We start from the raw sequence: 13,687 nt of genomic DNA, 5'->3' as shown, positions 1-13,687 counted from the left end.
ACAGAGCAAGACTCCGTCTCAAAAAAAAAAAAACGAAAAACACAGACATTTACTCTCTGGTAGTTCTGAAGGCCAGAAGTTGAAATCCAGATGTCAACAGGATTGGCTCCTTCTGAAGGCCCGAGGGGAGGGTCCTTCCTGGCCTCTTCCCTGGCGTTCCTGGGCTTGTGGCCGCGTCACTCCACTCTGCCTGTCTTCACACTCCCTCTTGTCTGTGTGTCTGTTTCTCTGTTCCTCATGAGGACACTTGGCATCCAGGGCCCAACCACACCTAGAGTCCCTGGTCTCCTGTGACTGACTCACCTTTTACTGTCACTTTGAAGTCCAGGGGGTCCTTGCACTTGATGTTCTCTCCTGGCGAGGGCCAGGGCCCTGGGATTGGCCTCTTGTGGAGTGCTGGGCAGAGCCTCCATGGCCTCTCTCAGGGTGGGGGCTACTTCACCTCTGAGTCTGTACCCCTCGTGTCCTAGGCAGTGGAGTGGGGGTGAAGAAGCTGTGTGAGCTGCAGCCTGGGGAGAAGTGCTGTGTGGTGGGCACTCTGTTCAAGGCCATGCCGCTGCAGCCCTCCATCCTGCGGGAGATCAGCGAGGAGGTGAGGCAGGGCGCTACACGGCGGGGCCGCCAAGCAGACCTGGCCTCCCCCTAGAACACCTCCCTGGGGGCGGGGGTGTGGGGAAGCAGGTTCAGAGATGATGGGCTCCAGAGGGGTGGGGGTTGGGGTGCCAGCTCACTAACACCAGAGCCTTGATGGGCTCTGGCCTCAAGATTATACCTCCTGTCTCTGCATTCCAGCACAACCTGCTCCCCCAGCCTCCTCGGAGCAAATACATACACCCAGATGATGAACTGGTCTTGGAAGATGAACTGCAGCGTATCAAACTAAAAGGCACGATTGATGTGTCAAAGCTGGTTACAGGTAGGGAGCCCAATGAGGGGGTGAGGGTGATGCAGGTGAAGAGCCCAGCAGTGGTGTGTTAGGGATGGTGTGAATGGGGAGCCTGGGGGGATGTGGAGGGGGGTGTGGCCTGGGCACACATGTGTTCTTGAGGAGGTAGGTGAGGCTGCAGGTGGTCGGAGGCCGTCAGATTGGGTGCGACCTGGCTGGGAGATGGGTCTCCCCACCTCCATGCAAAGGCAGTGACCCCAGGAAGCAGACATGCCTCCCGGAGTCCTAGGTGAGAATTCACCAATGTGGTTGTGGAGGACTAGCTGGTTTTGCCTGTTGGGGTGACTGGAGGAGTGGTAGCACCTGGGGCTCCTTGATCAGGCCTGATGCCACTGCTCCCCAGGGACTGTCCTGGCTGTGTTTGGCTCCGTGAGAGACGATGGGAAGTTTCTGGTGGAGGACCATTGCTTTGCTGACCTTGCTCCCCAGAAGCCCACACCCCCACTTGACACAGATAGGTGAGCAGCAGTTCTCGGGGGCCGGAACCAGCTCATGGTCAGTGGAATCTTTGAGTCGCACCTAGGAGGGGCTGCCTCCCTTCTTGGCACCCTGGAGGACCCCACCTTCTCCCATAGGTTCGTGCTGCTCGTGTCCGGCCTGGGCCTGGGTGGAGGTGGAGGTGAGAGCCTGCTGGGCACCCAGCTGCTGGTGGATGTGGTGACAGGGCAGCTTGGGGATGAAGGGGAGCAGTGCAGCGCCGCCCATGTCTCCCGGGTTATCCTCGCCGGTAACCTCCTCAGCCACAGCACCCAGAGCAGAGATTCTATCAATAAGGTATGGAGCCTGCCTGGCTGCATTCAGCCCCAGCCCAGGAGGCTGCAAGCCTGTAAGACTCTCCTTCCCCATGGCGAGTTGGGTACCCTGTGGGGTCTTGCAGGTCGGTGGGAAGCGCCCTGCAGTGACGCTGGGGCCTCCTGCACTGGGGCTTCTCATGCCCAGGCCCTCGCTGAGGGTGGTGGGAGGCTAGAAGGGAATGAGGGTCTATGGGACAACATCTGCATCTTCCAGCTGGTGGGGCTCTGCTCTCCTCTGAGCCTGGGACTCGCCTGGGCCTGATGGCTTCCTGGGCTTCTATTCCAGGCCAAATACCTCACCAAGAAAACCCAGGCAGCCAGCGTGGAGGCTGTGAAGATGCTGGATGAGATCCTCCTGCAGCTGAGTGTGAGTGAACTGGAGGCTGGAGGGGTGATGGGGATTGCAGTCTTCAAAGCTGCCACTGGGCAACAGAAGGCAGGCAGGAGGGCAGGGGGAGTGGCTGGAGTTGGGGTAGGGGGCTTCTTCGGGGTTGAGCTCTCCCTGCCCTGTGCCTTCCAGGCCTCAGTGCCCGTGGACGTGATGCCAGGCGAGTTTGATCCCACCAACTACACGCTCCCCCAGCAGCCCCTCCACCCCTGCATGTTCCCGCTGGCCACTGCCTACTCCACGCTCCAGCTGGTCACCAACCCCTACCAGGCCACCATTGATGGAGTCAGGTAGCTGGCACAGCCACACTTCAGTCTGACCCAGCCTTTTGCCTCAGGAGGCACAAAGGGGGGGGGGGAGGGAGGGTCCAGGAAGGTGGCAGGACTGCAGAGGCCCACCTGGCATCTGTTCCTTCTCTCTGGGGCATCCCCACAAGCGCGCCAGATGAGCTCTGGGCTAACCACTATGGGTGGCACCTGTAGCCAAGGGTCAGCTGAACTTTGCCTTGCAGATTCTTGGGGACATCAGGACAGAACGTGAGTGACATTTTCCGATATAGCAGCATGGAGGATCACTTGGAGATTCTGGAGTGGACCCTGCGGGTCCGTCACATCAGCCCCACAGCACCTGACACTCTAGGTAACAGGCTCAGCCACACGGGGTGGAAGCAGAGGGCCAGGAGGCCTGGCAGGACCCTGAAGTGCACAGGGTCCCCCTGTGGGTTTGCACTTGCCAGCATTGCTGAGAGCTGAGGAGTTCAGAGGCTTGGCACCTGCTCTGGAAGCTACTCTGGAATCTTAATTCTGAGGCCAATGGCTCCCCACCCCAACAGGCAGCAACAGCAGGGCCAAGGTCTTGTGACAGTATCTGGAGGTGCTCCTGTTGTCACACTGGGGGTCTCCTACTGGCCTGCAGTGGGAGGAGGGGCTGCAGCCCCACATCCTGTGCAGAGTGCTGGTGCTGAAGCTGGAACCCTCCTCAGAGCTGCCTGTTCTCCTCCAGGTTGTTACCCCTTCTACAAAACCGACCCATTCATCTTCCCAGAGTGCCCACATGTCTACTTCTGTGGCAACACCCCCAGCTTTGGCTCCAAAATCATCCAAGGTAATTTTTGTCTTCTGGGGGCCCAGGCCTGATTTGCTGATTCGCTCTCACCTGGGAACAAGGTTCTCACCTGGAGACAGAAAAGAAAACCTGCATTGTGGAGTCCCCCTAGTTCTTGTGGGATGGACAGCTGAGGTCTGCTGTGCAGCCAGTATTTCACTGTGGGAGCCAAGCTGCCTGGCCAGCTGGGCAGGGGCTGGAACAGCTCCCAGCCTGTGTGCTCCTCAAGGCTAATCTATGGTCTCCTATTGTCACTGCCCCACTGTGTGCCAACGGGGACTCCTGTTTATTTCTGGCAGCTTCTCTTTGAGGCAGGACTTACTTGGAACCTACAGTGGGTCCTGTGTGACTTCTTTGCAGGTCCTGAGGACCAGAGAGTGTTGTTGGTGACTGTCCCTGACTTCAGTGCCACGCAGACTGCCTGCCTTGTGAACCTGCGCAGCCTGGCCTGCCAGCCCATTAGCTTCTCGGGCTTCGGGGCAGAGGACGATGACCTGGGAGACCTGGGGCTGGGCCCCTGACTCAAAAAGGTGGTTTTGACCAGAGAGGCCCAGATGGAGGCTGTTCATTCCCTGCAGTGTTGGCATTGTAAATAAAGCCTGAGCACTTGCTGATGCGAGCCTTGAGCCCTGGGCACTCTGGGTACAGGACTCCTGCAGGGGTACCCACAGTGACCATAGCCCCTGCACCCATCAGCCGGTCTCCCTCCTCCTCCCCATCCCTGACCCCTCAGAACGTGAGCAGTCTGTGCCATGAGCTTGTTTTATTGGAGTGACCTCGGCTCCCTCCCTCTGCCACTACTCCAACACTGCAGCAACCCCATCTCTTACGAGACTGGCAGGTGGAGCAGGAGCCTCCACACAGCCTCTGGCTCTTAGGTCCTGGTCATGTTTGCACCCCCTCAAAGGGGCAGGACCAGCCCTTCCTTTCAGTGTCCACACCAGGGGCCTTCTGTGTGCTGATGGGTGATGTGACTGTGGTCAGCAGGCTTGGGAAGTGCTACTGCTGTAGCTTGAGCTGGGCTGGGGCCTTGGTAGGACCCTGATCTCAGAAGTCCCCAAAGTTCACTGTGTAGGTCTCAACTGTTGTGAAGGGGAATGCCTGGCCAGTGGCTATCTCCTCTTCCTCCTCCTCCTCCTCTTCCTCAAACTCAGGCTCCAGCTGGGTCTCAAACTCAGGCTCCAGCTGGGTCCCAAACTCGGGCTCCACCTCGGTCCCAAACTCGGGCTCCACCTCGGTCCCAAACTCTGTCACCACCTCTGTGTAGGTCTCAGTCTCCGACTCCTCCCAGCCAGCGGTGGTTGGGGGTATGAGGCCCCAGGGCTCTGTGGTAGTGCTCAGGGTGGTGGCAGGGGCAGGGGGCAGCGTGGAAGGCACAGTGTGGGGGCCTAGGGTGGTGGTGGCGTTGAGGCGCCGCAGCCGCATCTGTGCCCGAAGCCGCAGACGGTGTTGTAGGCGCCGCTGCTGCAGGCGTCGCTGCTGGGGGGTCATAGGGCGCGATGGGTCTATGTGTGGGATAGGCCGGTTCCCGTTCATGGCCATGATCTCCCGGATGCGCTTCCAGTTGGAGCGAGCCAGGATGAAGTTGCACTGAGTGGCCCCGATGTCATAGTCAACATTGCAGGTCTTGGCACTCGGGGTGTAGCCCTCCGCGTGGGCTGTCACGCGGTACTCACCCGGGTTCAAGATTCGCCAGTAATCACCACCACTGGCTGCGGAGGGAGGACGATCCGGCTGCCCCAGAGCGCCCCTCGCAGGCCCCCACCCTCCCCCTGAGTCCTGCCCCTAGGCCCCGCCCTCCCCCTGAGTCCTGCCCCTAGGCTCCGCCTCCCTGGTTCCGCCCCCAGGCTCCCCAGACTCTGCCTGCTCGCTGAGTTCCCCAAGCCCCCCATCCCCCATCCTCTCTGGCAGGGTCCTCCCTCAGGAAGGTGGGGTAAAGATGTGCACACTAGGTACCTGTCTTCACGCCGTGATTAATGCCACTCACAGAGATGGTGGCGTTGGCAATGGGGATGCCTTGCTCGTCCGTCACCACCCCCTTAATGCCGCGGTGCACCTGGGGAAGCCGGTGAGGGCTGTTGGTCCTGAGGAAGGTCCAGTGTGGTCCGCTGCTCCCTCCCGCCCGTCCAGGAATCTCTGCAGCCTCCTCTCCCCAGGCATTGCCCTGGCCACCCCACCTGCTCCATGAAGGTGAGCAGCGCCTCCTTGTTGTTCTCCCACTCGCGGGGCAGCTCACTCTCATGAGGGAACTTGTCACAGCCCAGGTAGAAGGAGAGCTCCAGGCAGTTGGTATGCAGATAACTGAAGTCATTGATAGCTGGCCGGGGACAGACACAGACCCAAAGTCAGCCCCTCTCCGTACCAGGCCCCGCCCACAGCCCCTTCCAGGCTGACTCACTCCCAGACCGGGGGTTCCACTTGGCCCCGTTGACGATGCCCATGCCGCCGGTGTAGTCCTGGGCTTGGCAGCCTCCGCGATAGGGCTCGGTCAAGGTGAGGTGGGCGGAGGCGAAGGAGATGGCGAGCCAGCGGAAGATGGCGTGGTCTGGGGTCTCCTGGGCCTCAGAGACCTCATCCTCATCCTCCCCGCGGGCGGCTGCCATGGCTGCGGCCAGCAGCTGCTCCTGAGTAGGCGTGCGGGCCATGTCGTAGGGGTAGGATACTAGCCGCTCACCGCCGTTCAGATTTGCTCCCAGCACGAAGGGGTTCTTTTCCATCCAGGCAATGATGGCCCGGACCTCCGTGGATACCTGGAGTGGCCAGCACATGTGAGGCCAGGGCTGCAGCCTCCAGCCACCATCCCCAACCTAGCCCATCACCCTCCATGAAGCTTCACACCAGTACTCGCACGCTTCCCTGTCCCCCAACCCCCAGAGCCTCAGCGTCTGGAGCTCAGGCACCATCAGCCCCACCCCCAAGCCCAGAACACCAGGACCCCAGGGTCCAGCTGCTCCCTCCTGCCCTCTCAGCCAGGCTGCAGCCTCACCGTGGCATCTGGCGAAAGGTAGCGTTCAGGGATGGGCAAGTTATTGTTGGGGACCCGGTAGGGGACCCATTTCCTCTCCTCAGCTCCCCAGAGCACAGAGTTGAGATCCGGGAAATCTTCAAAGATGTCAAAGCCCTCCTCGGTCCACAATCCCAGCGCCCAGTTCCCAAACTCTGAGCCCTGTCGAGAGCCAGCAGGGTAGGCATGGGCCACCCACACCCCCACAAGCCCGGGCTGCCTGGCCCCTGGCCAGCCTCACCCCTCAACCCACCATCTGCGCTGCCACCTCATAGCCATCAGGGTTCAGTGAGGGCACCAGGTGGATGCGTGTGTCCTGCACCAGGCTGCGCACACGCGGGTTCCCATCGCGGTACTCGCGGCACAGGTATTGCATGAGCAGCAGCAGCAGCTCTCGGCCCAGCACCTCGTTGCCATGGATCCCAGCAGTGTAGCGGAACTCAGGCTCCCCTGCAAGGGCGGGAGCCTCAGTGAGCACTCAGTCTCCCAAGGCCCAGGGTAGCTGAGGAAGGACCCAGACCCACCTCACACCTGAGGGTCTGGGGGACAGCTGGGGCTCCTAGGGCCCTGTAAGACAAGCCAGAATCCCCAGAGGGGCTCCAGAACAGGCGGGAGGCGGTGAACTCTGCTCACCAGCAGTGCAGGCCAGCTGCTGGCCCCCACAGACCCTCACCCAGTTCATGCTCCCCAGGGTTGTCTGAGATCTCCATGGCATAGATCTTGAGGCCTCGCGAGCTTTTGCCCAGGCTGTAAGTGCGGGTGATGGTGGGGCACTCCTCATTCACCACCTTCATGAGCTGGGGCAGAGGGGGAGGACATGGAATCAATCACACAATCGGCCCCTCCCGCTGACCATGCCCCTTCCATCCACTTCCAGGGCCTGCTCTATGGCAAGGGACAGGCATGACCCCTTCAGGCAGCCCCCAGGTACTGGCCTCCTTCCTAAGGTGAGGGACAGCCAGTGTCCCTGGAACCAGTAGGGACTGGGCCCTGTGACACCACGCACACACTCCCCTGTCAGACAGATAGGTCCCACCCCCAGCCCCAGGATAGATGTTCCCAACCTGGCGCATGTCCTTGTAGCTGTGGTGCCGGAAATCCAGGTCATCGGTGGCCACCACCTCGTTCTGTGCGTAGTAGCTGTAGACAGCTGCAAGGGAGGGGGGGTTGTCTTTAGCCGGGTGCCGCGTGGCCCACCCTAGCACCCCACCTCCCCTCCGAGCCCCTGCCAGCCCTCCACACTCACGGGCCACAGGGCACCCCAGCACCTCCAGGCGCATGCACAGGCTGCCATTCCAGGTGAGTGGGTAGATGCGGATGAAACGAGCCACCACCGGCTCTGGAAGCTCACTCAGCACAGGTGTGTCCTTGTCCACGTTCCCATGAAAGGTCTGGGGAAAGGCAGGCCTCAGAGCAGTACTGCCAACCCCTCTGAGAGCCCGCCCCCCACCCAGACAATGGGAGCAGAGCCAGGAGCCTGGGCATGGTGCCCACCATTTCCTCATAGCCGTTGGTGTACATCACCCACGTCTGGCTGTCATTGCTGAAGCCCACGAAGAAGGTGGTCACAAAATCGTCACTGTGGAGTGGACAGTGGTCACAGCAAGGATCTTCCCCCTCCCAGGCCCTCAGGTGGCCTGAGCCTCCCTCTTCTGAGCCCCAGGAATTTAAGAGCTAGCAGGGCGGTGGCACACAGCCCAGGTGTTGAGCCTGAGTCCTATGCCTGTCACATAGCCATGGGCAGGTGGTCTGTCCCTAAACTCATGTGCTCATCAGGACACAGGAGCTGACTGACCATGGCTGAGGAGTGGGGATGGGCAGGGTCAGCCCCTCACTGATCTTTTTGGCCTTCTTTGGCTGGGCCAAAGAAGGGCCCACTGGAATCTCCTTAATGGGACACAGAGCCATGCCTATGGAGCCACTCCCCCCTGCCAACTACCCATGAGCCTGGCCACGCACTGGATGCTGGAGTCTCGGCCCTGGGTGATGACGCCTGTGAACCGGGTAGTCCTCCTGGTGTCCACCTCTATCCACTGGGTCCTGGCATCGTCCTCGGCACACCATGCGCCATCATAGTAGTCGTCCTCAGTGGCACCGGCCTGTCCAGGGGGCAGGGGAGGCTGAGCATGGGCGGAGGAGTCCATCATCCCAGTTGGGAGATGGGCCCATCCCAATGCCCACCTGCATGTTGAGCCGGCCGCGCTGTGCCCCCAGGCCGTGGCGCAGCATGGAGGAGGCTCGGATCTGGTTGTCCTCGATACGATGTGACTCCATCCCAATGGGGGGACACTCTGAGGACATGTACCCCAGACTGGTGGCTCACTAGCTCCATCCTTCCCACCACCAAACCCAGAACCAAGGAGCCCAGAGCCCACTCCTGGCACATCGGGGACACCAGTCAGAGGGCAGCTCTGGTTGGCTGGTGGCTCCCTGGTGCCCTGCACCAGCCCACCTGGAATTGACTCAAAGCCAGGGCAGGAGCTGCTTCCAATCCCAGCCTGTGCTTCCCCTCCCTGGGCCTCAGCTGCCCCATCTGGAGAATGGGCTGACCATGCCCAGCTCTCAGGGGACACACGTGAAATCACAGAACTCCCCCAGGGCACAGCTACAGATGAGGACCGTCTGCACAATGGCCCTGCAGGGACACCTGTGAAGGTAGCTGAGGTCCTCACTCCCCACCAAGGCCTCAGGTCCTCCCCCTACCATGCCCAGCCGCTAGGGGCCCTGGGGAGCTGCCACCCTCCTGAAGTAGGCCAGCCTGGGGTCCAGGGCTGGGGCAGCCAAGCGAGGCTGTCCTGGGCTCCCGGGGCCCCTCCCTTCTGGGTCCCAAGAATCTAAGAGTAGGAAAGGGTTTCAGGGGCCTGGGTCCTGTTTGTGGCCTTGAGCCAGTCACTTGTCCCAGCACCCCCATCCTGTGGCCCCCACTCTCACCCCCCTGGGCCCCCCACTTACTGACTTTCTCTGTAGGCGTCCACTCCTCCTCCACCTCCTCGCCCTTTCGGGGCTCTAGGGACAATGAAGGGAGGACATGGCACCAAGGGCCTGGGAGGCAATCAGGAGTCCAGATGTTGCCCCACGGGGACCCAGGCCCCAAGTCCCAGCCACACACCTTTGTGGTCCTTGCCCTTCTCCACTGCCCACTTGTCGGTCTCCTCCTTGGGGCTGCCATCCTCCTTTTTGGGTTTCTCTGGAAGGTACAAGGTAGGAGGGCCCAGTCAGCCTGGCTCTGGGCTTTGGGGGCCACATGGGATGGGTCAGGCAGGCCCCAGGTGGCCTCCAGGGCAGGCCTGGTGCAGGAAGTCCTTGGTCCCACTCACTCAGCTCCTCCTTCTCTTCGTCTGTCTGGCGCTCAGCATCAGGCTTCTGGGGCGGAGGAGGCCCAAAGTAATAGTCCACTGCGGGGAGGGAGAGCCAGCTGAGGCCGCCCTGACCCTGCTGCGGGGCCGCAGCTCCTGGGTCCACAAGAGCTCAGCAGGGCAGGACCACGCCAGAGGGGAGGAAGACGGGAGATGGGGGACAGCTGAGTGGGGAGAGAGGGTCCTGCAGGAGTCAGGAGCAGCCCGAGCTCAGGGGGCAGCTGAGCAAGACCCTGCTGAAGTCACCAGCCAGGCGTCCCAGGAGCATCTGGCCTGGGGAAAGGAGGACTCTAGGCCCAGGGCATGAGAACGGCCTGGAGGGACAACTGGCACCTGTGCCTGGGGTTGCAGGCTGGGGGGTGAGATGGGGGGACATTGGAGGCACTGATGGGGACCTGGGGGCAGGGAAGTGGCAATGCGCAGGCTGCCGCCCAGGAGAAAGGGGAACCTGAGGCGCAGGGGCATGAGCAAGGGGGAGGTAAAAGCCCTTGGGCTCCCTGAAGAGAATGGGGCGGTGGCCACGAGCCAGCGGGAAGCCAGAGCACCGGACTGGGAGGGCTGGAGCCCACATGGGTGAGAGGGCAGGGTGTGTGCCTAGGGACACTCCAGTGGGGGCCACAGTCAAGCAGGAACCAGGGAAATGGCCAAGGAAAGACCAGCCTGAGGGTAGAGGAGACTGGGCAGCGGCTGGGGCGGACACCGGGGGACAGCAGGGGCAGCGAGGTAACCACAGGCACAGGTGGGGTTGCAAGGTGCGTGAGTCGCCCCAGCTGGCTCCTGACCACACCCCCGACCCCCACCTGCCTATGTCCCTCAGACTCTGGGGTGCTGGGTACTCACTGTCATCATAATTGGGGATCACGTAGCCATCACCATAGTCAGGGGGCGGCAGGGGCAGAAGAGGCTTCACAGGCGGCTCTGGAGAGGCAGGTAGGTTAGGAGAGGGCCAGAGCACCCGTGGCCACAGCACCCCCTCTCCTGCCCCCCATCCTACCAATCCTCTCCTCCGGGGCCGGGGCCGGGGCTTTCTCCTCAGGGGGCTCTGGCCAGACCCGCTCGGGCCTCCTCCTTCTGCTTGGGGGTGGCCTGGGCTGCTTCTGGCGCCGAATGTACTCAACTGAGGGGGAGGCCGGCTCTGAGTGGGGCCCAAGGCTGGGATGGGCCCATCGGCGCATCCCCCAGGCCAGGGGTTCGACCCAGGCGGGGCTGGGAGGGCCCTACTCACAGTCCTCATAGTCCTCCCTCTCGATCTGGTCATTGTAGTCCAGTGTGGGTAGCTCGGTCTCCTCCTCCGGCTCTGAGGGGAAAGTGCTGGTAGCTGCCTGACAACCCCACCCAGGCCCACTCTGGGGAAGCCCTCAGTCCGACCAGCCAGAGCAGCTGGCCCTGAGGCCAGGCAGACGACGGCCACTCACCAGGCTGGTGCTCCCGTGCCTCCACACGGGTCTCCTCTCCTGGATTCTGCCAGTTATTTGGGAGGGGCCCCCCTGCAACACAGGAGTTCCAGAAGCAGGTGGGTGGGAGGCCTGCTCTGACCACCTTGGGAGCCTCAGGCCACCAGCCACCCACAGAGCCCACACAGAGCCTGTGGACACCCTACTGAGGCCGAGCTCACTCCAAGGAGGACTGAGCTCCTCTGGCCTTCAGCATCCTGCTGGCATCTCATGGGGCCAGAGAGCTGGGCCCACCTTCTGGGGAACCTACTGTGCTGCTGGAGGCCCTACCACAAAGCCACCCCCCCAGCAGGAGAAGGCAGGGGGGAACTCCATGGGCTCAGAGCCCAGGGACATCTGGGCAGGGACCTGGGGGACAGAGGTCCCACCCACAAGGCTGCCAAGCCCTCTCCCTACCCAAAAGAGGCTACAGCACTGAAGGAGCCCACCAATCAAATTGTGAAATTTACAGCAAAAGTGAGGTCCCATCAGTGGGGAGCTGAAGGTCTATAGGAAACAGGGCCCCAGAAACCTGCCTCCCACTCCCTCCCTCCACCAGAGCAGGCAGTCAGAGTCCCATCACCCCAGAGGAGCCGGGCACAAACCTCCCTCGTGGGGGAGCTCCTCAGGGCCAGGGCTGGGGGGTGGGGGCAGTGGCCACTCCAAGGTTTCTGAGGGAGCCAGAGTGGGGGGCCTCTTCCCTGATGGGGGCTTCTTGGTGGCCTTAGGTGGCTTCTCCTTGGGCTTCTTGGTGGCCTTGGGTGGCTTCTCCTTGGGCTTCTTGGTGGCCTTAGGTGGCTTCTCCTTTGGCTTCTTGGTGGCCTTGGGTGGCTTCTCCTTCCCCTTCTTGGGCGGCTTGGGGGACCCCTCCAGGGACTCCTTGGGCACCCTGGGGCCTTTGTCTTTCTTGCCTTTCTTCCCTTTGTCTTTGGTCTTTTCCGGAGGCACTGTCCAAGATGCAGACTCGTGTCAAATGAACAGAGCCAGCTCTGTGCCCCCATGAGGCCCCTCTCTAGATGCCCAGAACCTGGGCACAGGGACTCTTGTCAGTTCCCGGTGCGGATCAACAAACTGAGAGGTTAAGTCACTTGCCCAAGTGGCAAACTGGGATCCGGACCCGGGTTTTCTGTCTGCAAGTCTGGGTCTGTGACCACCAATCTCAACCTCTCTAAAGACTGAGCATAGGGTGCCCAGTTCCCAGAGGGAGGCCCTCATCCCCCTACCTGCCAAAACCTCAACAGGGGCTCCTTACTATCCACTCCACTATTCTGTGCTGAGCACAGAAGGGGCAGAGAGATGACTGAGCCATTCAGGCCTGGAGGAGCATCTGGTCATCCCTGCCAACTGCCATACAAAGGAAGGGACATGAACCCAGGACCTTCCCTGGGTCTCCTACGGGGCAAGAAAAGCTTCAGAGAAAAGCACCTACTGTGCTGCTGGAGGCCCTACCACAAAGCCGCCCCCAGCAGGAGAAGGCAGGGGGGAACTTCATGGGCTCAGAGCCCAGGGACATCTGGGCAGGGACCTGGACTTGGCTGAGTATTGAAGCCCAAAGAAGAGGAAGTGGTCCCCTTTCGAGAAGTAAGGGATTTGGAATTGGTTAGAAGGATAGGGAGTCCTGGGTGGCTCGGGGATCACACACAGGACAGAAAGGACAGGTAGGGAGCTTGTGGCTGCTCATTCATTTCAGAGTCTGGGAGAGGGAGCGGGGACTGGTTGTGAGGATTCCCATGGGGAATCAGGACCCTAAGCAGGAGCTGCAAGTGCTGTTGAGAACCTGATGAGAGGTGGGGAGCATGAGGGAAGCTTGGCAGAAACATAGGAAAGCTACCCAATGCAGATAGCTAGGGGACACAGGGCTGCTAGAGTGGTTCCCCAGAGCCAGGAGAGCAAGCCTGGAAGGAGAGCCAGAGGCAGGAGGGGCACAGGGAGCCCAGGGTGTGGGAAGCAGCCAGGAAAGATCTAGAGCTGGGGTGGCAGAGGAGAGGCTGCTGACATCAGGAATGTTGGATGGTGCCTTGGAATCTCCTGGGAGACAAGGATCACAAGACCCTCTGCCACCTTCCAGAGGGCCACGATAAAAACAGCTAAGATTTACTGACAACCGATTATGCAAGAGGCCATGGGTTAAATGCTTCAGTAATGCATCACCTCATCTAATTCCCGCACTAATGCAGGACCACCCACTGCTCATGGCCACCTGAAGCCCTGTGGGAAAAGGGGTCTTCAACAACCTTCTCACCTATGTGAGTCCTCCCGGAGTAGGAGGGCAAAGGTAGGAGGAAGGGACGACCTGAAGCTGTGCCACCAACAGGCAGAGTGGACCCATTAGTATGGCAGGGGGTGACACAGCACAGTCCCCTGTGGCTCAAGCCTAGACCCTGTCGCATACTGAAGGAATGGGGATGAGCGACCTGTACAACCACAGCACCAACCCTGGAGCCACCGGCCCCCAAAAGTGGCTCTGCCGCCCGGGTGCTGGATGTGCCTACAGGCCAGCACTAACCTCGGCCTGGCACAGGGTCCCTCCAGGCATCTGGGCTCGCGTGCGCATTAGTAAGCCAGCCATTCCTCCCTGGGACGACTGGGGAGTGGCCAGACCCTGCCGAATCCCCCTGTTCCCACCTGAGATGCCAACCCCCCACGCCCCCGCCCTGCCCCG

At 61.3% G+C, this 13,687-nt stretch overlaps 2 protein-coding genes across 4 annotated transcripts in view; one reads left to right on the top strand and one right to left on the bottom strand.

Moving 5' to 3' along the window:
• The window catches only part of POLD2 (polymerase (DNA directed), delta 2, accessory subunit), a 9,181-nt gene extending 5,330 nt beyond the window's left edge, over positions 1-3,851 (top strand). For all 3 annotated transcript variants that reach the window (XM_011946755.1, XM_011946754.1, XM_011946756.1), the window contains 9 exons: positions 471-592; positions 793-916; positions 1,290-1,404; positions 1,522-1,720; positions 2,027-2,107; positions 2,261-2,418; positions 2,640-2,767; positions 3,131-3,232; positions 3,593-3,851. In XM_011946755.1, the coding sequence (XP_011802145.1) occupies positions 471-592; positions 793-916; positions 1,290-1,404; positions 1,522-1,720; positions 2,027-2,107; positions 2,261-2,418; positions 2,640-2,767; positions 3,131-3,232; positions 3,593-3,753 (1,190 nt within the window). In that variant the 3' untranslated portion in view covers positions 3,754-3,851. The remainder of the gene's footprint in view (positions 1-470; positions 593-792; positions 917-1,289; positions 1,405-1,521; positions 1,721-2,026; positions 2,108-2,260; positions 2,419-2,639; positions 2,768-3,130; positions 3,233-3,592) is intronic.
• Positions 3,852-3,979: 128 nt separating this feature from the next.
• AEBP1 (AE binding protein 1) lies at positions 3,980-12,348 on the bottom strand. Its single transcript, XM_011946758.1, has 21 exons — positions 12,278-12,348; positions 11,631-11,972; positions 11,008-11,079; positions 10,818-10,889; positions 10,587-10,709; positions 10,433-10,510; positions 9,554-9,631; positions 9,346-9,423; positions 9,189-9,242; positions 8,418-8,527; positions 8,196-8,335; positions 7,731-7,815; positions 7,483-7,627; positions 7,301-7,386; positions 6,910-7,033; positions 6,490-6,686; positions 6,219-6,398; positions 5,631-5,982; positions 5,410-5,549; positions 5,189-5,288; positions 3,980-4,944 (listed from the first exon to the last, which is right to left on the bottom strand). Coding segments are annotated over exons 1-21 (3,222 nt in total). The 5' UTR covers positions 12,279-12,348; the 3' UTR covers positions 3,980-4,279.
• Positions 12,349-13,687: the final 1,339 nt, after the last annotated feature.

The sequence above is a fragment of the Colobus angolensis genome, unplaced genomic scaffold (genome assembly GCF_000951035.1).
Source record: "Colobus angolensis palliatus isolate OR3802 unplaced genomic scaffold, Cang.pa_1.0 Scaffold253, whole genome shotgun sequence".
In the NCBI taxonomy this organism is placed as follows: domain Eukaryota; kingdom Metazoa; phylum Chordata; class Mammalia; order Primates; family Cercopithecidae; genus Colobus; species Colobus angolensis.
This window is presented reverse-complemented; position numbering and strand designations above follow the sequence as displayed.